The sequence below is a fragment of the Capsicum annuum genome, chromosome 8 (genome assembly GCF_002878395.1).
Source record: "Capsicum annuum cultivar UCD-10X-F1 chromosome 8, UCD10Xv1.1, whole genome shotgun sequence".
Taxonomy (NCBI): domain Eukaryota; kingdom Viridiplantae; phylum Streptophyta; class Magnoliopsida; order Solanales; family Solanaceae; genus Capsicum; species Capsicum annuum.
The window spans coordinates 34,123,099-34,144,890 of record NC_061118.1 but is presented as its reverse complement, the minus strand read 5'-3'; the positions used below and the strand labels follow the sequence as shown (position 1 = coordinate 34,144,890).

At 36.0% G+C, this 21,792-nt stretch overlaps 1 protein-coding gene across 1 annotated transcript; it reads left to right on the top strand.

The window, feature by feature from the left end:
• Window positions 1-1,031: 1,031 nt before the first annotated feature.
• On the top strand, window positions 1,032-21,436 carry LOC107845277 (leucine carboxyl methyltransferase 1 homolog). The gene is made up of 13 exons (XM_016689509.2): window positions 1,032-1,198; window positions 1,414-1,502; window positions 1,589-1,737; window positions 2,428-2,475; window positions 2,640-2,721; window positions 13,039-13,141; window positions 13,757-13,877; window positions 14,030-14,077; window positions 15,431-15,514; window positions 17,912-17,976; window positions 19,683-19,734; window positions 20,769-20,807; window positions 20,910-21,436. The coding sequence occupies exons 1-13, from the start codon at window positions 1,116-1,118 to the stop codon at window positions 20,979-20,981; spliced, it is 1,035 nt and encodes a 344-aa protein (XP_016544995.1). The 5' UTR covers window positions 1,032-1,115; the 3' UTR covers window positions 20,982-21,436.
• Window positions 21,437-21,792: the final 356 nt, after the last annotated feature.

Sequence of the window (21,792 nt, the reverse complement as noted above, 5' to 3'; positions counted from 1 at the left end):
CCAGGTTGTTGATCTATTGCTTGATAAAAATGTTGTTGCGATGAGCAGCACGTTGAGGTGAATTCTTTGAACAACAGAGAGAGGCGTTACACCTTTGGAGGTACTACTTAAAGAACCGGAGCTAAGAGATATTGAGGAAATTCTACGAGCATCTGTTGAGAACTTGCAAGCTTTCAACCATGAGATGGGAGGCATTTGTCAGGACACTTACTGGCCTGATGACAATAACAGCACCAGTATTGATGGCAAACTGTTCAGTGATGAGAGCCAACAAGCCAATATATCCTTATGGCCTCTTCTTGGTTTTCAGCTCCATTGGATTTTTTCACGTCCCTCAGCTGAATTCGGAATATGTTTTACTCTCAAAACAAGATATTTTTCAAAATTTTTAGTGCTACACACAGGGAAAACACAAAAATATTTTTTGTCATATCAACAACACCTATAGTCAATTGTTTTTTTTCCCTTCTATGTACTTTATTTAATCTTTGGTATTTAGACTAAAGTTGATTTATGTCACTAATTCAAATTTGCAAGTAGATCCAAATGGGGTCGGACGAAACACTATTTAAAGAAACCTTCTTATGGAAATAGGTAAGTACTACTATTATTATAAAGATTCTGAACATTGAAAAAAAAATAAAAATTCAATCTCGTTTGATTTTACATTTTAAAATTCAAACATAAAAAAAAATAAAAAAATATATAGTTTTGAAATTTAAAATTGTGTTTGGATGCATTTCGCTTTGAAAAAAATTGAAATTTTATGAGCGAAAGTCTCAATTTTTTTTTATTTTTTTTTAACTTGAAAATATTTGATAATCAAACAAATTTATGTCCAAATAAGTATTTGCTATCAAAGTTGCCGTCATGAAACTAGGAGCTTACGGATTTGAGCGATGAAAACTACATCTTAAAAGTACAAAATAACATTGCGTACAATAAACCTTGTAGCTCAATGTTTCAAAGGGTAACGTAAACTTGAGGACCACAATGGTCATAACATAATCTATTGTGAACAAAAAAGTAATAACGACCAAGTACAAGGACGATCCACTCAATTTCCCGTTTTACAAAATTCTGTTTTCTTCTCGACATTGCCAGTATCTCTCTGAATGGCGAAACCATTTGCCGACGATTCACGAAGTAACAGAACCGCCGTTCAAGCCACCAACGACGACGCTTCCGCCAGCAAACTGTATGTATAATTTCCTTTTCTTCAACTCTTCCATTTTTCCAGTTAAATGGATTGGGACGTAGCAAGTATCCGTGGATTTAGTCGAGGTGTGCATAAGCGAAAGCTTTAGTGCACTGGGATTTCCCTGTGTTGGAAATTAGTGTAAAAATTGAACCTAATTAATTTTTTTTTTTAATCCAATTGAAGTTGTTTTAATATTTTGTGTTGAATTGAAGGTCATGTGTGAAAAAAGGATACATGAAAGATGATTATGTTCATCTCTTTGTTAAAAAACAGCTAAGACGAGCTCCCATTATTAATCGTGGTATGCTTTCTCTGTTTTTTTTTTTTTGGCTTCTTAATCCATGGCGGTGATTGCTTAGTGTTTTTGATATGGGACTTGATTGTTAGGTTATTTTGCTCGATGGGCTGCTCTTCGAAAGATGCTCTATCAATTTCTTGATTGTGAGCCGAATGCTGATGGAAATGGAAATGGAATTATCAGGAAACAGATACTGTCACTTGGAGCTGGATTCGACACGATGTATTTTCAGTTGCAGGTGCTTCTGTGTTCTTACGATATCGTCCACAATAATTGAAAATTTGGTGCATTTTGGTTGAATTTTGTGTTATTTACTTAGAGGTCTAGGGATCAATTTTCACTTAGTACATTTTTTTGCTACTTGAGCCGAGGGTTTTATGGAAACAGCCTCTCTACCTCCTCGAAGTGGAGGTAAGGTCTGCATACACTCTACCCTCCCCAGACACCACTTTTGGGACTACACTGGGCTTCTTGTTGTTGTTGTTGTAGCAGCCAGTTTCATGGCCTGACCCCAAGTAGTTTGGGAGTTGGGACTATGGCAAGCTGACATTATGTGTCTAGTTGCTGTTCTGGATCTTTACAATGCTCTTGTTTACAATGTCTATTCGTATGTAGCAATATTCCTCCCCATCAAGGGGATCCTTAAATGAAGTTGTCAAGAGAAAATGGAAGTTAAGCGCAATTCATTAATGATGCCTCAGATGGGTTACTGTTCATAGAAATTTGAGTGTCTGGATTAAGCTATCTGCAATTTTTTTTGAGCTTGGTTGACACGTTATGAAATTGCATTATTGCTTTATGTTAAAGATTTATCTGATACTGATCCCTGCTGAAGGTAGTTCTCCAACACAATTAATACCACCTCAATGTTTACTGTAATTTCCTTTCCCCGGGAAGAAGAAGTAATAGTTAGATTTGTCTTTGGCAGGATGAAGGAAAAGCTCCTTATCTTTACGTGGAACTAGATTTTATTGAGGTGAGATTTTCAATTTTAAGTCCCCTGTGTTTGTTTGAAGTTCGGTATTATACTATATCACAGATGAGATCTGTTTTATTTTTATGTGGCTGCGACATCCTTCATTTTTTGGAAAATTATTGGCTTAAATAATGAGCTCATGTCTCTATATATTTTTCTTACAGGTAACAAGTAAGAAGGCAGCTCTTATAGAAACCTACAGTCAGTTAAGGGATAAAGTTGGTGAAACAGCATCAATATCCTCAGGTAATGGGTCTGTTTAGCTTGCAAAGTTGTGAATGTTCTCCTCTTTTGGATTCAACTTGGTGACCTCCGCACTTCATTCACATGGGCAAACATTTGATGCATTTCCCTAAGTACCCCCTTTTTGAACGTGAGATGGATAGGGTCGCCCATTTGATCGACCAGTGTTATCAAAAGCAAAAAGTGCGAAAAAGCTCTAAGGTCCGTTGGTGCTTTAAGCGCAAAATGCATATATAAAGCGGACTTCAATGAAAAAATGTAAAATATATTATTCATCCAAGAGTAACAATTATAAGCATGAATGACAAATATATGAACAAAGAAACTGAAGAAAAATTACGGTAAAGTGAAATATTAATTGCTTAGTTGCCTCTTCAGGAGAGGCTCATTGGCAAGGAAAAGTATGCCGCAGAACCTTGATGATGACATTGAAAGTGCACATTAAGTGAGGTGAACTCACATAGTCGCACCTACCAGCAACAAGACGACTACACCCCCGTGAGAGCCCTCTATTTGACTAACATACTCCCTTTTGATCTCCCTCATACCTTCATATCAAACTGGGTTCTTAATCTTCTCTTAAGCTCATTTATCGAAGCTAAGTCATTACTAGAGAAAGCAATGTCATCCACGCAGAAGAAGGACAATACCTGATGTCGACTTCCTTATAAACATTGAATGATCCGATTTACTTATTTGAAAACTGTCTCCTTCCTCTACTCCTATTTCGGCTCTTATACATGCTGCTGTCACTTTTCAAACCAAGCTCTTGTGCTTGCTTTAGCTTGGCGGAGTCCGTAACATAAATCGCTTTCTTGAGCTTGCATACCAAGTTAGGATTCCTAGGAGAAGATAAGCTTGGAATTGGAGGAGGCTGAATAGAAACTTATTCTTGCCCCCTTCCCTTATGTTGTTGAAAGGCATTCTATTCTGCACGTCAAATTGAAATAAGGCCACTTTTTGATTGCAGCCAAGGCAAGAATGCCACGAACGGTGTTTAGCAACCTGAAGCAAATGTGGGCCGGAGAAGCAATGTCACTCGATCATTATTAAACTGACTGCAATCTTTTTCTGTCCGTGAAGATCCCACTAAAGCACCTTCTACTTCTAATAGGCCATGAACTAGATCAGAATCATTCTCAACGAGTCCATAAGAAGCGGCGACAAGCGTAGCTGTTCTGAAGTTCTAGTTAGAAAGAGGGGTTGGTAATCTAATCCCTCTTAGTGGTCTTATAGTAGAGAGAGTGATCCTCGGACAGTCATTTATGAGTTGAAGCAAACAAAAAGGTGCGTGACTGACGCATTATTTTTTTCAAATAATCTAGGCATTTTTGGCTGGGAGGGCTTTCGCGTAATTTTATTTAGCCATACCCTCCCAATGAAGCATTGTTGTTTTTGGCTTGATAGCTATGAAGTTGTTTTCGGCTTGATAGCTATGAAGTTGTTTTATGCATCTATCTCTTTAACATCAAAGTCCAGTTGTCAATGGCCTCTGGGATAATTATGTGATGCTATTATTTCCCTAACATCAAAAGTGTATATATACTTTTTTTATATGTTTGAGTTTGTCTTAGTCTCGCCGATAGGGAGTTCGGAAAGTCGGAAGTAGGTTGTAAAACCAACTTTCAAAGGCATAAAGTACTTGTTGCATGAGGACTTTCAAATTCGGAAACCCCAATCAGGATGATTGTTCTCGCGGTTACTAGTTTTGCATACCCATGGAAGATGTTTCTTTCGAAAAGTGGTACTCGTCATTTTCTTTTCAAAATGGGTTGTGTCTGTCCGAGCTCCTAATCTTAGCTTTATAGTCTTATATAGTCTTATAAAGTACTTGGTCCCGTACGAACTAGCAAATTCAAATCAATAATTTTTCTGCACAAAACAGGGAAAGAGAATGAACTAGAACAAAGCGGATTTTCTTCATTCCAGTACTAGAAGCATTTTCTTACACGGGAAGCACATATAGACCAACCGCACAACACAACATTACAAAGGGAAGCATTAGTGATACATACACAACAAAGACACAATGCATAGGAATAGAACTCCACAAAGAACAAGAACACCTTTAATGAAAACACATTACAAAGCGTCTACAGACACTTATTTAAACCTTCTGAAACTCCGACAGAGTCGACTGACTCTTAGTTGTTTCCGCCGCGGATGCGGAAGGCCATCCTAACTATAAGGTCCTCCCTTTCTCGGATGAGGGTCCTCTCCTCTTCTTCCAAAGTGCGGATTTGGTTTAGGAGCTGTTGAATGCGTTGTTCCACCAGCTCCGAAAAAATAGCGGGCACGTGTTCTAAAAAGTCCTGTAGAGTTTGCTGTCGTTGGCGCTTTTCATTTTCCACGTGGAGAATTCTTTGATTCATTTGAAAAAGTCTGTGTGGTGTCTAGATTCATCTCTCCCCTTGCTTTGCTAAATAGAGAAAGCGGCTTCTATTTATAGACGTTGGAAGCCCTTTCTTTTTCTTATTATATTATTTGTAACCTTATACAAATAGGCCTGTGAAAGACGAGTAGGCAAGCACGCGGGTTGTACCGGTCAGCTTTGAGCTGTCCAGTGAAGATTGGCCGAGGGGACTTCTATCATGTAGTTGGGTACAAATAGACCTGTGAAAGACGAGTAGGCAAGCACGCGGGTTGTACTAGTCAGCTTTGAGCTGTCGAGTGAGGATTGCTCCATCTCTTAAAAAGGGACGTGGGGGGCCTGTCTTATAATAAAGAGGTACTTTCTTCTCTGATGTGCGCTATATTATTGTGTCCTATTCCTTATGGAGTGATCCGGGATTAAGCCACGTGGCGATACCCGCCAAAAGAAAGGGGGCCTTTCGTAGTCAAATGCGTACGATGAAAGGACAATTATTTAGCGCACTAAAATCTAGTGGATGGTTTTCCATATTCATGAAAAGTCAGGTTTAAACCATGTTATGGAACCAAGACAACCTAATAAAAATAGGGTTACAAATAATATAATAAGAAAGAGAAATGGCTTCCAACGTCATCGCTTTCTCTATTTGACAAAGCAAAGGGAGAGATGGATTCAGCTACCACTGAAAGACTTTTTCAAATGAATCAAAGAATTCTCCATGTGGAAAATGAAAAGCGCCAACGACAGCAAACTCTACAGGCCTTTTTAGAACACGGAACCAAAATGAGCCACGAAACTAAAAAAGTGACCAAAATAGGCCATCTATTTAAAAAGTTACCAAAATAGGCTACCCGTAATAATTTATTACGTTTTTCACATTTTTGTTAACGGTCAACTAACGGAGTTGACTTTTAATAAAACGTAATAATTTATTACGTTTTACACATTTATTTGTAAAACATAATAAATTATTACGTTGTGTCAGAAAAAAGTTTAAAACGTAACAAAATATTACGTGTTACACCTTTATCGAGGTTGCTGTGACTTGTCACGTCAACTAAAGTGAATTTTCAGAAAAGAGATGCAAAAATGTTATATTTTATTACGTGGTATACTTTATTGTGCAAAACGTACTAAAATATTACGTGTTATACTTTAATTCCTTAACTTTTTCAGAAGTTGATGTGTTCATTTAATGTGGTGTCAACAATTAAAAATTGTCCACCTACTTTTTGCTTTCAACAATTCTAATTTTTTTTAATTTTTGGTAGTTAAATTTATTTACATTTTATAGTTAATCAAAAAAATTTATTTTTGCTCTATGTAATAAATTTTGTACGTTTCTATAAAAAATTAAAAAAAAGAAGTATCAATTAGATAATCAATTTAACAATTTTCTTATATTTATTTTACGTCAAAAAATAATCAGTTCTATCATTAATTATCCAATTTCTTTCTAGAATTTTTTTTTTTTTAGTTTTTCTCTACTTCAAAATAGTGAAATGTTAAATTTTTGTCGATCAAATAAGCTGCTATATACAAAAAAAAAAAAATTTCGGTTAAAAATATGAAATTAAATTTTTCGGTTAATGATTCATCGTAGTTTTCAATTAGGATATTGAGGAGACTCACATGCACAAATTCGTTTCATATTATAATTAATGGAGTAAAAAATCACAATTTAATTTAGGAGTCTAGAAAATCATACTGATAAATATATATGATAATGTATAAATCAATAACATTTTTATTGGTACGATTTTATTAAAAAAATTATTGTATTATTTGTAAATTTTTGATTTTTTTATTATTAAACCGATAACCCAATAAGATTATGCACAAAAAAATAAGAAATTGTTCATTTTCCCATCAAAAGTATGTAAAATGTAAATAATTCTTTTTAAAAAAATCATTGATTTGTTTTGTTAATTCAAGTGTCATGGAGTTAATATTTTTTGACTTCTTCTTTCATAAATAGTACAAATAATACAATAATTTTTTTAATTAAATCGTACCAATAAAAATGTTATTGATTTATACATGATCATATATATTTATCGGTACGATTTTCTAGACTCCTAAATTAAATTGTGATTTTTTACTCCATTAATTATAATATGAAACGAATTTGTGCATGTGAGTTTCCTCAATATCCTAATCTAAAACTACGATGATTCATCACCCGAAAAATTTAATTTCATATTTTTAACCAAGAAAATAATTCTTGTATATAACAGCTTATTTGATTGACGAAAATTTAACATTTCATTATTTTGGAGTAGAGAAAAACTCAAAAAAATAATTTTCTAGAAAGAAATTGGATAATTAATGATAGAACTGATTATTTTTTGGCGTAAAATAAATATAAGAAAATTGTTAAATTGATGCTTCTTTTTTTTAATTTTTTATATAAACGTAAAAAATTTATTACAGAGAGAAAAAATAAATTATTTTGATTAACTATAAAATGTAAATAAATTTAACTATCAAAAATTAGAATTGTTGAAAGCAAAAAGTAGGTGGACAATTTTTAATTGTTGACACCACATTAATTGAACACATCAACTTCTGAAAAAGTTAAGGAATTAAAGTATAACACGTAATATTTTAGTACGTTTTGCACAATAAAGTATACCACGTAATAAAATATTACGTTTTTGCATCTCTTTTCTGAAAAGTCACTTTAGTTGACGTGACAAGTCACAGCAACCTCGATAAAAGTGTAACACGTAATATTTTATTATGTTTTAAATTTTTTTCCCACACAACGTAATAATTTATTAAGTTTTACAAATAAATGTGTAAAACGTAATAAATTATTACATTTTATTAAAAGTCAACTCCATTAGTTGACCGTTAACAAAAAAGTGAAAAACGTAATAAATTATTACGTTTAGCCTATTTTGGTAACTTTTTAAATAGGCGGCCTATTTTGGTCACTTTTTTGGTTTCGTGGCTCATTTTGGTTCCGAGTTCTAGAACACGTGCCCGTTGTTTTTCCGGAGCTGGTGGAACAATGCATTCAACAACTCCTAAACCACTTTGGAAGAAGAGGAGAGGACCCTCATCCGAGAAAGGGAGGACCTTATAGTTAGGATGGCCTTCCGCATCCGCGGCAGAAACAACTAAGAGTTAGTCGACTCTGTTAGAGTTTCAGAAGGTTTAAATAAGTGTCTTTAGACACTTGGTAATGTGCTTTCATAAAGGTGTTCTTGTTCTTTGTGGAGAGCTAATCCTATGCATTGTGTATGTTTCACTAATGTTCCCTTTGTAATGTTGTGTTGTGTGGCTGGTCTATATGTGCTTCCTGTGTAAGAAAATGCTTCTGGTGCTAGAATGATGAAAATCCGCTTTGTTCTAGTTTATTCTCTGTCCCTGTTTTGTGCAGAAAAATTGTTGATTTGAATTTGCTAGTTCGTACGCGACCAAGTACTTTATAAGACTATAAAGCTAGGATTAAGAGCTCGGACAGACACAACCCATTTTGAAAAGAAAATGACGAGTACCACTTTTCGAAAGAAATGTCTTCCATGGATATGCAAAGCTAGTAGCCGCGAGAACAATCATCCTGATTGGGGTTTCCGCATTTGAAAGTCCTCATCCAAGTAGTACTTTATGCCTTTGAAAGTTGGTTTTACGACCTACTTTCCGAACTCCCTACCGGCGAGACTAAGACAAACTCAAATATACAAAAAAAGTATATATACACGTTTGATGTTCTATAGGGAAATAATAGCATCACATAATTGTCCCAGAGGCTATTGACAACTAGCTATCAAGCCGAAAACAATAATGCTCCATTGTGAGGGTATGGCTAAATAAAATTACGCGATAGAATCGAATCACAATACTACCATGATTACTCTTCTAATAGCAATTATTATGGATTCAAAACTCATTTTATCCCTAACGTGAAGCATATTCGTATGATTTGGCTTTTAGGTTTGTCCAGGATATATCTATTTGTTTATAATCATTTATATGTTCTAAACCTCCATACAAGCATATTCACCTATATTAATTTTTTCATAATGAATTTTTGTCAAGCTATCTCCTTATCATTCAGCAAAAATATGCTTATCGAATAAGTTATAGTATACAAATTGCTTGAATATTCTAATCAAAGAAGTTTCTAAGTACCTGGGTGTGGATCTTCTAGATTGGTTTAGACGTCCTGAGGTTATAGAAGATGTCTCACAATCGACTTTTCCAGAATTATGGACTGAAGATGATATAAAAGATTTTTTGACTAAAGGTGTTATAGAAGCTGATGTTTCAGTAAAAGAAGTTAATGATACATGGCGCCGTGTGTGCTTGGTTTTTGTATGTATATACATGGTAGGATATTTCGTGTCTTTTACAGAATACTTCCCTTCTAAGAAAACAATCAACGAGAAATGTCGTATATAGTGTACAGATCCTCGCTTACTATGTATTATCCCTCTGTCATTAGCTCAACTAGCTACAGGGTTTGGCGCTAGTGAGTGTTTATTCTAATAGTTTGCCAAAAGGGTTTGTATTCTACGCATGATTGATCTAAATAGCGGTTATGTTTCCTAAGAGTACAGATTGGTATAGACTATTGACTGTCTTAAGAGATATCGATTATTTCGATAGAGATTCCCTTTGTAATCATTTCAATAAATTGACTCTGGAAGATGGTGATGGTTCCGAGGTTAGCGATCAGCTTTCTCTGAATCGTGCATTGAGAATAAAAGTACTTGGCTTCGTACGAACTAGCAAATTCAAATCAACAATTTTTCTGCACAAAACAGGGAAAGAGAATTAACTAGAACAAAGTGGATTTTCTTCATTCCAGCACTAGAAGCATTTTCTTACATGGGAAGCACATATAGACCAGCCACACAACACAACATTACAAAGGAAAGCATTAGTGATACATACACAACAAAGACACAACGCATAGGAGTAGATCTCCACAAAGAACACCTTTAATGAAAACACATTACAAAGCGTCTACAAACACTTATTTAAACCTTCTGAAACTCCGACAGAGTCGACTGACTCTTAGTTGTTTCCGCCGCGGATGCGGAAGGCCATCCTAATTATAAGGTCCTCCCTTTTCGCGGATGAGGGCCCTCTCCTCTTCTTCCAAAGTGCGGATTTGGTTTAGGAGTTGTTGAATGCGTTGTTCCACCAGCTCTGGAAAAACAACGGGCACGTGTTCTAAAAAGGCCTTTAGAGTTTGCATCTATAACTACTTCTGGTTTATATACACTGCTAAAAGGTTGAATTCCAAACGATTAGGTTAGGGCAAGGTGGAGTTCCTCTTTAGCACTGTTCTTTTGGGTGTAGTTCCGTCTAATCAAGGTATAAAAGAAAAAGAAAAAACGTCCCTTTCTTTTTCACGTTTTTTTACATTTCAGTTCAGATACGTTGCTCGACCTGCGCCTTTGCACGCTCGACCGCTCCCCCATCCCACCTGGCCCATTCTAGCGCTAGCGGGGAATAACCTCAAACCGTAGAAGCTGCATCCTCAAGGGCTGAGTAATTATGCCAGTGATCAATATATTAACCACATAAATAGGTAGTAAAATGGTTATGAACCCACGATGGCGTAAGTTGGGGGAAGAGTGCATTTCCATCGCGAAAGATTCAATCCAGCCACAGGTTCCCCTACGGCTACCTTGTTAGGACTTCGCCCTAGTCGAAAACCCCACCGTGTTATGCGCCAATAAGACCACCAAAGGCCTTTGTGGCACTAGTGTGCCACAGAAATCATGGGTGATCATTGGTCCTATGCTTCGGGCGAAACCAATTCCCAGGGTGTGACGGACGGTGTGTACAGGGCCCGGGTACATATTCACCGCGGCATGCTGATCCGCAATTACTAGCGATTCCAACTTCATGTTCTCGAGTTGCAGAGAACAATCCGAACTGAGGCAATATTTCTGGATTCGCTTCGCCTTACAGCCTTGCTTCCCATTGTAATTGCCATTGTAGCACGTGTGTGGACCAGCCCATAAGGGCCACGCGGACTTGACGTCATCCCCACCTTCCTCCAGTATATCACTGACAGTCTTTCGTGAGTGCGGCACGCACCTTTTTGTTTGTTTCTGAGCCGTTTGTTTGGGCGGGACATATTAATTACTGTAGTATGTTGCTTACCAGTTATGCCGAAGAGAAGAATATGGAGGATTGATCCTATTCACTGCTAATCGTGCAGTTTCCTTCCAATGATAAGGCTTTTGGGCAGTGGAAGTGGTCTTCCACTTGAGTTCCCTTGTCAGTTGGAGTTCTAACGGTAAGAGCGCCAAGGTAAGCCCTTGCAGCCATTGAGATATATCTAGTGGAAATGCCAGTTTCCAGCTATCCGGTTCAAGTCTTTCGTTCTGCCAGCAAGCTGGTGCTTGCAGCCTGTGGGTTAGACTGCCCTAAAGCGAGTAGGAGTTTACTCACATGCAGTTGGAAAGTTTGAAAGCAGAGCAGGAGTCTTCATTTCAAATGGGCTTTGATAGATCTTTGAAATTGGAAAAAGATGCTCATCCACTCTCTTTTCGATCCAGTTATAGTTGGAGTAGTAAGCTCATCTAGTTCCCCCCTCTTTCTCTCTTTCCTGTAGTTTGAGTTTTAGTTGTCTTTCCTGTCGATCTCAGCGAGCCAGTCTTAGTTAACTGGATTAGTTATCCCGGGATTGTAGTGTTATTTTTATCCTACAAGGTGAGATAACTAATCCCGGGATAACTTGTTTCCAACAAAACGACCCCTTAAAAGTGTTTCTTGTGACCTACAGGTGTGCTTTTTGCCTTGATGACTTTCAAGTTAGATAAATTATTTGATAATTCTTTTGACACCGACATGGTGTTTAGCAACGATTTTTTGACTTGTTACAGAAGAATCCTGCAGTTTTAGTAAAAGCTAGATTTCATTTATAAAAGAACTGGCAGGACATGCCAAAAACTACTGGGAGACTGGTAGTTTCTGTTTGATGTTATATTACGTGGATCCTTCAATTTCCTTGACATAATTGTATCAGATGAGTGTGATAATGGCCTATGTTTGTGGGTTCCGCTGCAACTGGCCCATTTGTGGAGTTCGTTTGTGTTGAGAAATGGATCTTATGATGGTGGACAGTGACAATAGATATCACTCAGCATAACCAAAAGGGAAATTTAGCATCCCTTGGTTAACCCCTGAGCAACTGTTCATGGCCATTATGGGGAAACCCTTTATGAAGGAGATACATTAGTTATATTTATATATGAAAAAGTGAGATATGGTGATATATCACCGGGTCTTCCAAAAGTAGAACATGTGTTTGAAGTGATTTCGGTTGATTCAATATCCATGAATCCAGAAAAGAGGGTTGAGGGTTGGAACAAATGTATAACAAGAATTCTTGGAGTTCCTTGGGGATTCTTGATTGGTGCTGAGCTAACTATAGCGCAAAGCAAAATTTCTTTGGTAATAAAAACTCAGAATCAGATCTACTGAATGTAGTGGATCATCTACGAGTTCCAACTAAAAAATGGTTTCTTTTGTTGTATTTAAGCGTATCCTTTGTCAAACACTAACATATGTTTCGTCAGTTTTCCTACTTCTACATATTACAATGGTTGCAAAGAAACTATGTTGTCATGTCAGACACAAAGAAATTTTATTTTTAGAGTGATACGTCATGCAGAAATTTTTAGATTCTAGAATCTAACTATAAACTTTTAACGAACTATTTATGAGGGAAGTTTCATTTCCAATTAGCTAATAGATCCTTTTTACCTCTAAAAGATGCACTAGATAAACTTCACTTTGCCACGTTGAATCTAATTCTTCATATTTTTTTTTTTGAGATAGGTAACAAATAAAAATCTAATTGTTGATATTACTTCCTTAATAGACTCTGGTATTAAATGCTTAGTGCAATTTCTTCTCTGCAAAACTAGAATAAACTAATATCTAGTACAGCTAACTTATCTTATGCTCTCACGCAGAAAAGGGGGAAGTCCATAGTGATCATTACAAATTGCTGCCTGTAGATTTGCGCAACATAGAAAATCTAAATGATATTATAGCCCAAGCAAATTTAGATCCCAGGTATGTCATTGCTTCCCTACTACTTTTCCTTAAACAATTGTCTTTAATCTCTAGAAATGCAGCGCAGGTGATCTTATGGGATTTATTAAGTTTTGTCAAGCTTAGTGAGTCGTGACTAATATCTCTAACTTAACCTCTCTTGTAATGGTATGTGTTATAATGGTGAATTTGATCCATGTAACCTAATGTACCAGTTTAATGATAGTGTTTTAAAAGCAAAAACTGCATAAAAGCAATAAAGTCCATGGATCTTGAAGTAAAAATGGAGAAGTGAACTGCACACTTATTTGAACTGAAACGCACAATTGTTAGAAAGTTTAAAAATATCAAACACCGCCTCATGCCCCCGCCTTTTACAACACTGTATCAGATATAGGACTAGCAACAATTTTTTCCTGGTTACCTTTTTACTTGATTAATTGACTTTAGGTGTTTGCTGTCTACACTACTACTACTAGTAGTCTTTTTATTGTCTTCTTTTATTCTTCATCTTTTCAAATTTAGAACTATCTTGTTCTCTTTTCTGCTTCCCATGTTCTTAAAATATGGATCATTCATACACGTCCAAGTTGATACCTGATTAGGGTTAACTGCACATTCTGATGTTATCATCAGTTTGCCAACATTTATAATTGCAGAATGCGTTCTTATATATTTGGATCCTGATTCAAGTCGTGCTATTGTTGGATGGGCTTCAAGAACCTTTTCTACGGCAATATTTTTCTTGTATGAGCAGGTTGTGGAAGCTGTTAAGTTAAATCTTGTATTCTTTCATAGGCTAGATCCCTCCCTTCATCCTTTCAATTTGAGTTCTACTGTTATACTGTCCCAAGGTACTGCAGATACCTTGCTGATTTATTGTAATGACTTGCTTGCCTATGTTGACAGATCCACCCAGATGATGCTTTTGGCCAGCAAATGATTCGGAATTTGGAGGTATTCTTTGCTGATTATCTCTTTGATGATTAAGCATAAATTATAGGGATAACACTTATCTTTGTCTTGTAACGGTTTGTCAAGAAGTATGACTGTGTAAGATGCTTTCATGAATTAGTGTGTTTGTTTGGCCCATTGTCCCATGTTTAAAGCACCAGAAGTTATATTATTGTGAGTAATTTCAGTTGACATAGATGTTGACTAGAACTAGGACAATTTGGTCCTATAAAGTGAGTCCCTGAAAAGTTGAAATAGTTTCTGTTGATTTAAAGCTAATGTCTTGTCGGAGAGATACAAAGTCAAAGAAGATCTATCATTGTGGACTGTCCCTCATCGGTGCCCTTATATGAATAAGGAGCTTCTTTGTTACAGAGTCCAGTTTCCTCTCCTTCAAAATATAACTGATATTTCTGTTGACTGTCATAGGATGATTTTAGTCTTGCTCTACTAAAGTTCTCAGTATACCAAACTTTTGTCAAACTAACTATAAGAGGTAGCTCTGCAGATATTCTATTATGTTTCTCATGATTGGCTTGTGCATTTTCTGCTTGTTCCCTTTCTCTGATTTTTTTGTTCCCTGTTATGTAGTTAATGCAACTTTCTATTAATTAATTTATCGACTATCAAGTATCAACTGCACTCAAATCCCAAGTTAGTTGGGTAGATAATATGCATACTTGTATCCATTTCACTATTTAGGTGGGCACATTTTGACAAATTTAGTATCTAGAGTATTCATCATAGTTTGGTTCTCTAATACTGGCAGTGACCCTACCACCTCTCTTTCTTTATCTAGACAGAGGAATCGTTATGCTTTCCAAATCTCACATATGCATAGTTTAGTTAATACAACTTGGCTGTTTAATATGCATAGTTTAGTTAGGTAATACAACTTGGCTTTTTAAAGTTCTGCACTTAAATAAATTGTGTCATCTACAAGTATTTTCCAGCTTTCCCAGCATTCTGTCTATGTTATGTAAAAGGAAACCAAGTATGTGTCATACTATTGAGATGCTAATAGTTTATATTTCTGAGGAAGTAAGAATAGGATTAACTATTGAAAGATTAATTATAGAGTTCCTCGATGACAAATTTAATTGTTAAAATTATTTAAACCTCTAATAAAAATGGTGTCTATGGGAATTATGTCTTTTTATTTTAGCTGTGAAAGTTCCAAAATCTGTTGGAAGTGTGTAATCCGGGTTTAGACAATTTATAAAAATCTTTTGTATCTCCCAGACCATTATCTCTGCTCTCCTGCCTGACTAGTTTTTATAAGTTCAATCCTTGAAATGATTCTTTTCTTTGATGTGTCTGTGCAGCAGAATTATAATGCTCTTTTTCCCTTTTCAGAGCCGAGGTTGCGGACTATTAGGAATTTATGCTACACCAACTTTACAGGAAAAAGAAAATCTTTTTGTTGATCAAGGATGGCAGGTATTTCCAATTTGTAAAACTGCTTCTTAATCCATAGATTTAAATCACCATACCTTTCTCTGAATACACACACACACATATATATAGTGAGAGACAGACTTCTTTCATTTCCGAATTAGCTTGCGACAAGTCGTAGTATTAGTATGAGTTCGTTGACCGCATAAGGGCGATCTATCTTGATGATGAATTCCACGATACCAAGAAATCAAAATTAATGTGTCTGCTCGTTCTCCCCTCTTCAATTCCCAATGAACAACATGATTTTATTGATTTCATCCCAAATGGGCGAGTCTGTATTTTGAATTTGGGCCTTCAGATCAATCAGAGTGGGGATTTGCTCCTCTTCGGGAAGCGCGTCAAAGTTGCCAAGATACCTGACGCATCTACTAATTTTAGAAAGGAGATTCTTTAGATGTTAAGAGTTTGCATTTGGCCTATAACCTGTTCAGTCAAAGGTTTATTTATACAGACCTACAATATTTCCGTCCATTTGCCTTGTGACACCCATCTTCTGTAATAAGGGATGGTAGACGATGTACTTTCCAGATGAAGCTGGCCTTTTTGCTGAAGGTCTTTAAGCTTAGAAGAGAATTATACTAATTTCCCAATTTCTAAATAAATACACACACACACGTACTATTTTTGTTGCAATTTGAAAAGTAAGATCTGGAAGAGAATGAACTGTGTACCCCTGGAAAATTATTCAGAAGACTCAAGCCCCAAGCACAGTTGCTTGCTTTGGTTGGATTGCAACGCATGAATCATGTTTGTCACAGGTACATCTGCAAAGAAGGGGTTTTAATCTATGCAGCTGGTGCTAACAGCAACAACAACAACATAGCCAATGTATTCCCACATAGTGGGGTCTGGGGAGGGTAATGTGTACACAGTCCCATACAAGTACCTCAGATGAAGTAGAGAAAGGTTGTTTCCGATAGACCCCTGGCTCAGGACAGAATATAGTATAACAAACAAAAAAAACACAACAAAATGGGATGACACACTGCTAGCTAATACAGGAAACAAGACAACCACAAGATTTGGCATTGCAAGTTTATTTGGAAAATATGGTGTATGTTCTTGAACTTATGTCATATTCATTGGATCAGCCTACTAATATCAAGCAAGCTTACCAAGTCGAAAGAAAGTTCTTACGATGAAGTCCATGCAGCTTTATTCAAATAAAAATAGTGGTTTGATTATTTTTTAGGAATCAACTTAGTGAAATCTTCTATTTCGTATTACAAAAAAGGAATGATCCGTTGGGATCAGGACTGCTCTCTTATAATGGATCAGATTTTATCAAAATCAACCCCCTCTCTTCCATTTATTCCCGTTTCAAGACAAAATATCAACACTCTTGACCAACCTCGAGGAACTATTAATAGGTTGTTGAATAGAAATAATGAATGTATAAAAGTGGACTTTTTAAAAATCCAGATCCATGTTGTAAGGTTATTTTAAATCCATTCAATTTGAATTGGTAGTTTCTCTGTCACAATTATTGTGAAGAGACATCTAAAATAATTAGTCTTGGGCAGTTTATTTGTTAAGATGTATGTATAGCCAAAAATGAATTGTCCTTTAAATTGGGTCAAGATATACTTGTTCAAGGTAAATCTATAGTGATAAAATCAGTTAAGCCTATTTGCCGCCCCTGGAGCAACAGTTCATGGCCATTATGAGGAAATGCCTTACGAAAGAGATACATTAGTTACATTTATGTATGAAAATTTGAGATTTGGTGATATAACACTAGATCTTCCAAAAGTAGAACAAGTGTTTGAAACAGTTGGCAAGGGCAACCTTTAAGGAAAAAGCAAAGAAAGTTTCAGTTGTGCCTTTTATATTGTGTCGTCGAGGCTAGAAAGAAATTGAAGGTGCTTTGATAGAAGGGAGGAAAGTATCAGTTCCGTTCTGTTAAAAGTAGATGTATTCAGAACTTCAAAATGTGGTGTAGTGCTGCTTTTAGTTTTGAAGTTGATACATATGATGCTGGATTTCTTAGAATCCATTCTGGTTTGAGGGATGTGTGTCCAGTTTGATACTTCTTCTAATGTTGCAGTACCATCTTGGTACTGCCTGACAGTTTCCTAAATAAAATTCACCTTTTACTGATCAAATCAAATTAGTAGGAATACTATTAATAGGATAGATAAGGCTAATGAGTCACCTCACCAAACAATTATATTTAGCTATAGCAGGTTAGATAAAAGTGCATGCATCACTCTGGCATTAGTTGTAGGCTCAAGCTTTTAACTCCCATGTCCCTGTTACTAATAATTTGAACTGTTACAGTTAATGACTACTAGCAATGGTTCAGCTCTAGTTTATATATTGGTTATGATAAAGCACACATGAATTTATAACTAACGGTTAGTTATTAATTGATTGCAGAAAGCTGTTGCTTGGGACATGCTACGGGTTTATAGTGATTTTATTGAAGCTCAAGAAAAACGAAGGTTAGCATGAGCTTTCATTACTCTTGTAGATTGATTTATGTAAACAAGGGAATGAAATGATTCATCTGAAGATGATGATCATATGCTACATTCTAGAGTAGCGTACTGTCTTTATGGACATATTAAGCACTTGAGAGAGCTTGTGTTATTATGTTGATTAATATTATTTGTGGAGATATATGTTGCACAAGCATTACTGTTTGGGGGTAATTGAGCATCATGATGTGTAATTATATATTTGGGCATGTGATGAGGAGGGGCACTGATGCCTCAGTTCGTAAGTGTGAGAAGTTAGCTTTGGATGGTTTCAGGTGGGGTAGAGTAGGCCGAAGAAATACTGGTGGGAGGTGATTAAACGTGATATGGATCAATTACAGCGTACTGAGGACATGACCCTAGATAGGAAGTTGTGGAAGATGCGAATTAGGTTAGAGGGTTAGTGCGGGTGGGTGGGGCGTAGCTAGTACATAGGAGCGCTTTGGTGTAGCCGTGCTAGTAGTCGTAGGAGGGTTGGGGTGAGGGGCGTGCTCCCGGTTTGATATTGTAGAGTACTACTTTGTGGGTGTTATTTTATGTTATTCCATCTTGTATCATGTTTTATTTCGACTTTGTTTACCGTCTTTGGTCCTGAGCCGGGGGTCTATCGGAAACAACCTCTCTACTTCTTCGGAGGTAGTGGTATGGACTGCGTACATTTTACCCTCTCTAGACCCCACTATGTGGGAATACACTGGGTATTAAGCTACCAAAATTTCCATGTTTCAGTCAGCGCTTCAGAGGTCTGTAAGTCTTGTTTTGCTCCTGTCTCTCTCACCGACTAAAAATCGAACGAGTAAAATATAATAAGAAATAAATTATAAAAAGGTCCGCACATGCTAGCATCACGGTAAATGTTTTAATTTGTTGCATGCACTATGCTAACATGCTTGGGCGCTTGACCTGTCTTTATGTACATGCTTGTTGTTATTTGGTCTCACAGTTGCTTTATAGAAGTTATTTTTCAGCTGGATAGGTATATTCCTATAGCAACATAGATAGAATTTAGAGATGTTTTTAATAAGTTCATGGTCCTCAAAAGTTGGAATTCAGATTTTAGTATTGTGGTATCTCTTGTATTTGGTGTAGGTTTGAATTTGTAACAGATATTAGTATCGTGGTATCTCTTGTATTTGGTGTTGGTTTGAATTTATAAATATTGTGTAAAAGGATTTTGGCAGATGGATATAACTCCTTATATATGTTCTTTCCACTTTGCCTTTCTGAATTCTGCGTTGGTAAAAAGTGATTACCTTGTCACAGAAAAACAAATCACAGTATTTAAGAAAATATAAGAGAAACATAGTTAAGAGAATCTATTAGGCTGACATGATGCTCTAATGTTTTGGTTTCAAAATATGATGTCTGTTGTTTCTTTTTATCTTTACAACAGAGAAAATATGCTTTTAATTCCCTATTAAACAAAATAGAAGCTTTCATATCTTTTAGAAACTTTCTATTTGATAAAAGCTACTATGGTTTTCCTGAAATATATTCTTATCTTTTTAGAGTCTGATATATCCTTTTTCCAGGATACAGGCTGATTCTTCTTTTTTCTGTGTGCACCTTCCTTTATCTCTTTTGTGCTTGAAAAATTTATACACCACCCCCCACCCCTCAAAAAACGACCATTGCAGTTCTCAAATATTTGTATGTGATTCTCTGGACAGGATTGAAAGATTGGAAATATTTGATGAATTTGAAGAGTGGTATATGATGCAGGTAAGTTTCTATTACACTTGTGCATTTGACTGCAAACAGATTGGCCCTTTTCCAAGGCTTGCTTTTTCTTGACCTTAGGTTTTCAAGGACCAAGATGCTGCTCTTTGTTTTGTTTTTTACTTTTTTTATTTTTATTTCTTTCCCACTCGTATTCTCCTTTAGTCTTAGGACAACCTTTCTGTATTATGTTATTCAATAACAAAGTTAGTGATGTGGTATCTGAAAGTTCCTTTTACCAATCAAAATAAGTTGGTGACATAATAGCAAAGAAATCCAAGATACGTGTACTACCTTTATGTCATGTGCTGCTGACCTGCCTTTTAGTCAAGTGACTTTGATTGATTAAAAATTCTTAATCTGTCGCAATAATATATTTGCATTATGTAATTTGGGATCTTGTAAACTAGTTCTGATTAATTTCGAGAGAATTTGGGAATGAGAGTACAAAAAGGTTGACACTCCTTTCATCATGTAGACCCTGTTCGACTAATTGGAGATTAGAAAAGCAAAAAGAAAAACAAAACAAAGTGGAATATTTCATTATGTTGGAGTAATTCAGAGAACTGCTAAAGTTTCGAGTGTTGGGATCAACATGTTTTATTAAGCTACAACTGTATGAAGTAGTAGTGTTGTGGTAATTTGGATTCTAGGATCTGTCAAAATATTAGCATATATGAAAAGAGATAAAGAGAACTGTATGAAGTAGTAGCGTTGTGGTAATTTGGATTCAATTTGGATTCTAGGATCTGTCAAAATATTAGCATATATGAAAAGAGATAAAGTAAAGTGGGATGGACACGAAAGGTAGTAGATTAAGTAAGAAAGGACTTGAAGGAGTATTTGAAAACCAAAAAAGATGGGGAAAATGCATTCCTTCATATTATACTGATAAAAAGTGCATGCTTTATGCTCAGGGAAGATGCATACTTCATTTTATACTGATAAAACGAAATTCACACCTTATTTATCTAGTCTTGTGTAATGCTACTTTTCATTCATTAATTTTTATTTTTATTTTTAAAAACCAATTGCAGGAGCACTACTGTGTTACATATGCAATCAACGATGCCATGGTATGCTTGTATATCTCCTACATTAAATTACGTAATTAGTTCCAAACTTCCAGGAGTATTCCACTAATTATGTTCCATCTTTTATTTGATCTTATACTTCAGGGACTGTTCAAGGAATTCGGTTTTCCTAATAAACAGCCTACAACAAACACCTCCACTGCAACATCCACATGAAAGAGGATCCTATCTAGACAATCACTTTTTCCAATCTCTGATGGTCTTCAGAATATGAATGGAAAACTTGTTTACTAGCTGTCAATTTGCCTGGACAGAAGGGTTTCAGGTACTGAAAGGGTCTTAACCAGTTCTGGTCCTACTTAGGTGTATTAGGGATGGTCATTAGTGTGAGTACATCTTATAGAAAATCCTCTTCAGATATTTTTATTTTTATTTGTATAATGTTGGACCGAACCGGAGCGTGCGAGTTCATATAGCCGATCCCAATTTGTTTTGTTTCGGATGTGATTGTGAAGGGGAAGATCCTCTTTTGCAAGCTGTTTGGCAAAGCTAAAACGTGGTAGGGCCATTTGTGAATGGAATTGTGTTGTGTTGGCCCCTTGTTGGGTGGGGGAACACTTGCATGGTTGTCCCCTCTTTTCAATTGGATACTCTTTTTTCTCTTTGCTTTACTTATCTATTTGCATCATCCTTTTGTTCTTTTGTATTTAATTTGACTATTGTACCACCGAATTGGTAGATACGATAACTCAATGCTTCATCATGACAACAACTTTGTACCTCAAATTACTATTCATAGCTATGGTAAATCAAGGTATTTCTTTTTTGCAATTTTAAGGTTACCATACATCTATAAATCTTGAACATCTAGCTACCCCAACAATAACATACCTACTCTGGTCTCACACGTGTGTGGTCTGAAAAGGGTGGAGTATACGCGGGGATACGTTACACTCTCGACATTGGAGTTACAGTCTAGTGATTGCAATTTTACTTTACTCCCTCTCACATAGTTAATTCATATAGC

Bases quoted from the DNA above. Each gene is read 5' to 3' on its own strand.
- LOC107845277 (XM_016689509.2), top strand. From the start codon at position 1,116: ATGGCGAAACCATTTGCCGACGATTCACGAAGTAACAGAACCGCCGTT. The intron at 1,503-1,588 runs GTATGCTTTCTC...CTTGATTGTTAG, and splicing joins AGCTCCCATTATTAATCGTG to GTTATTTTGCTCGATGGGCT. The intron at 19,735-20,768 runs GTAAGTTTCTAT...AACCAATTGCAG, and splicing joins AAGAGTGGTATATGATGCAG to GAGCACTACTGTGTTACATA.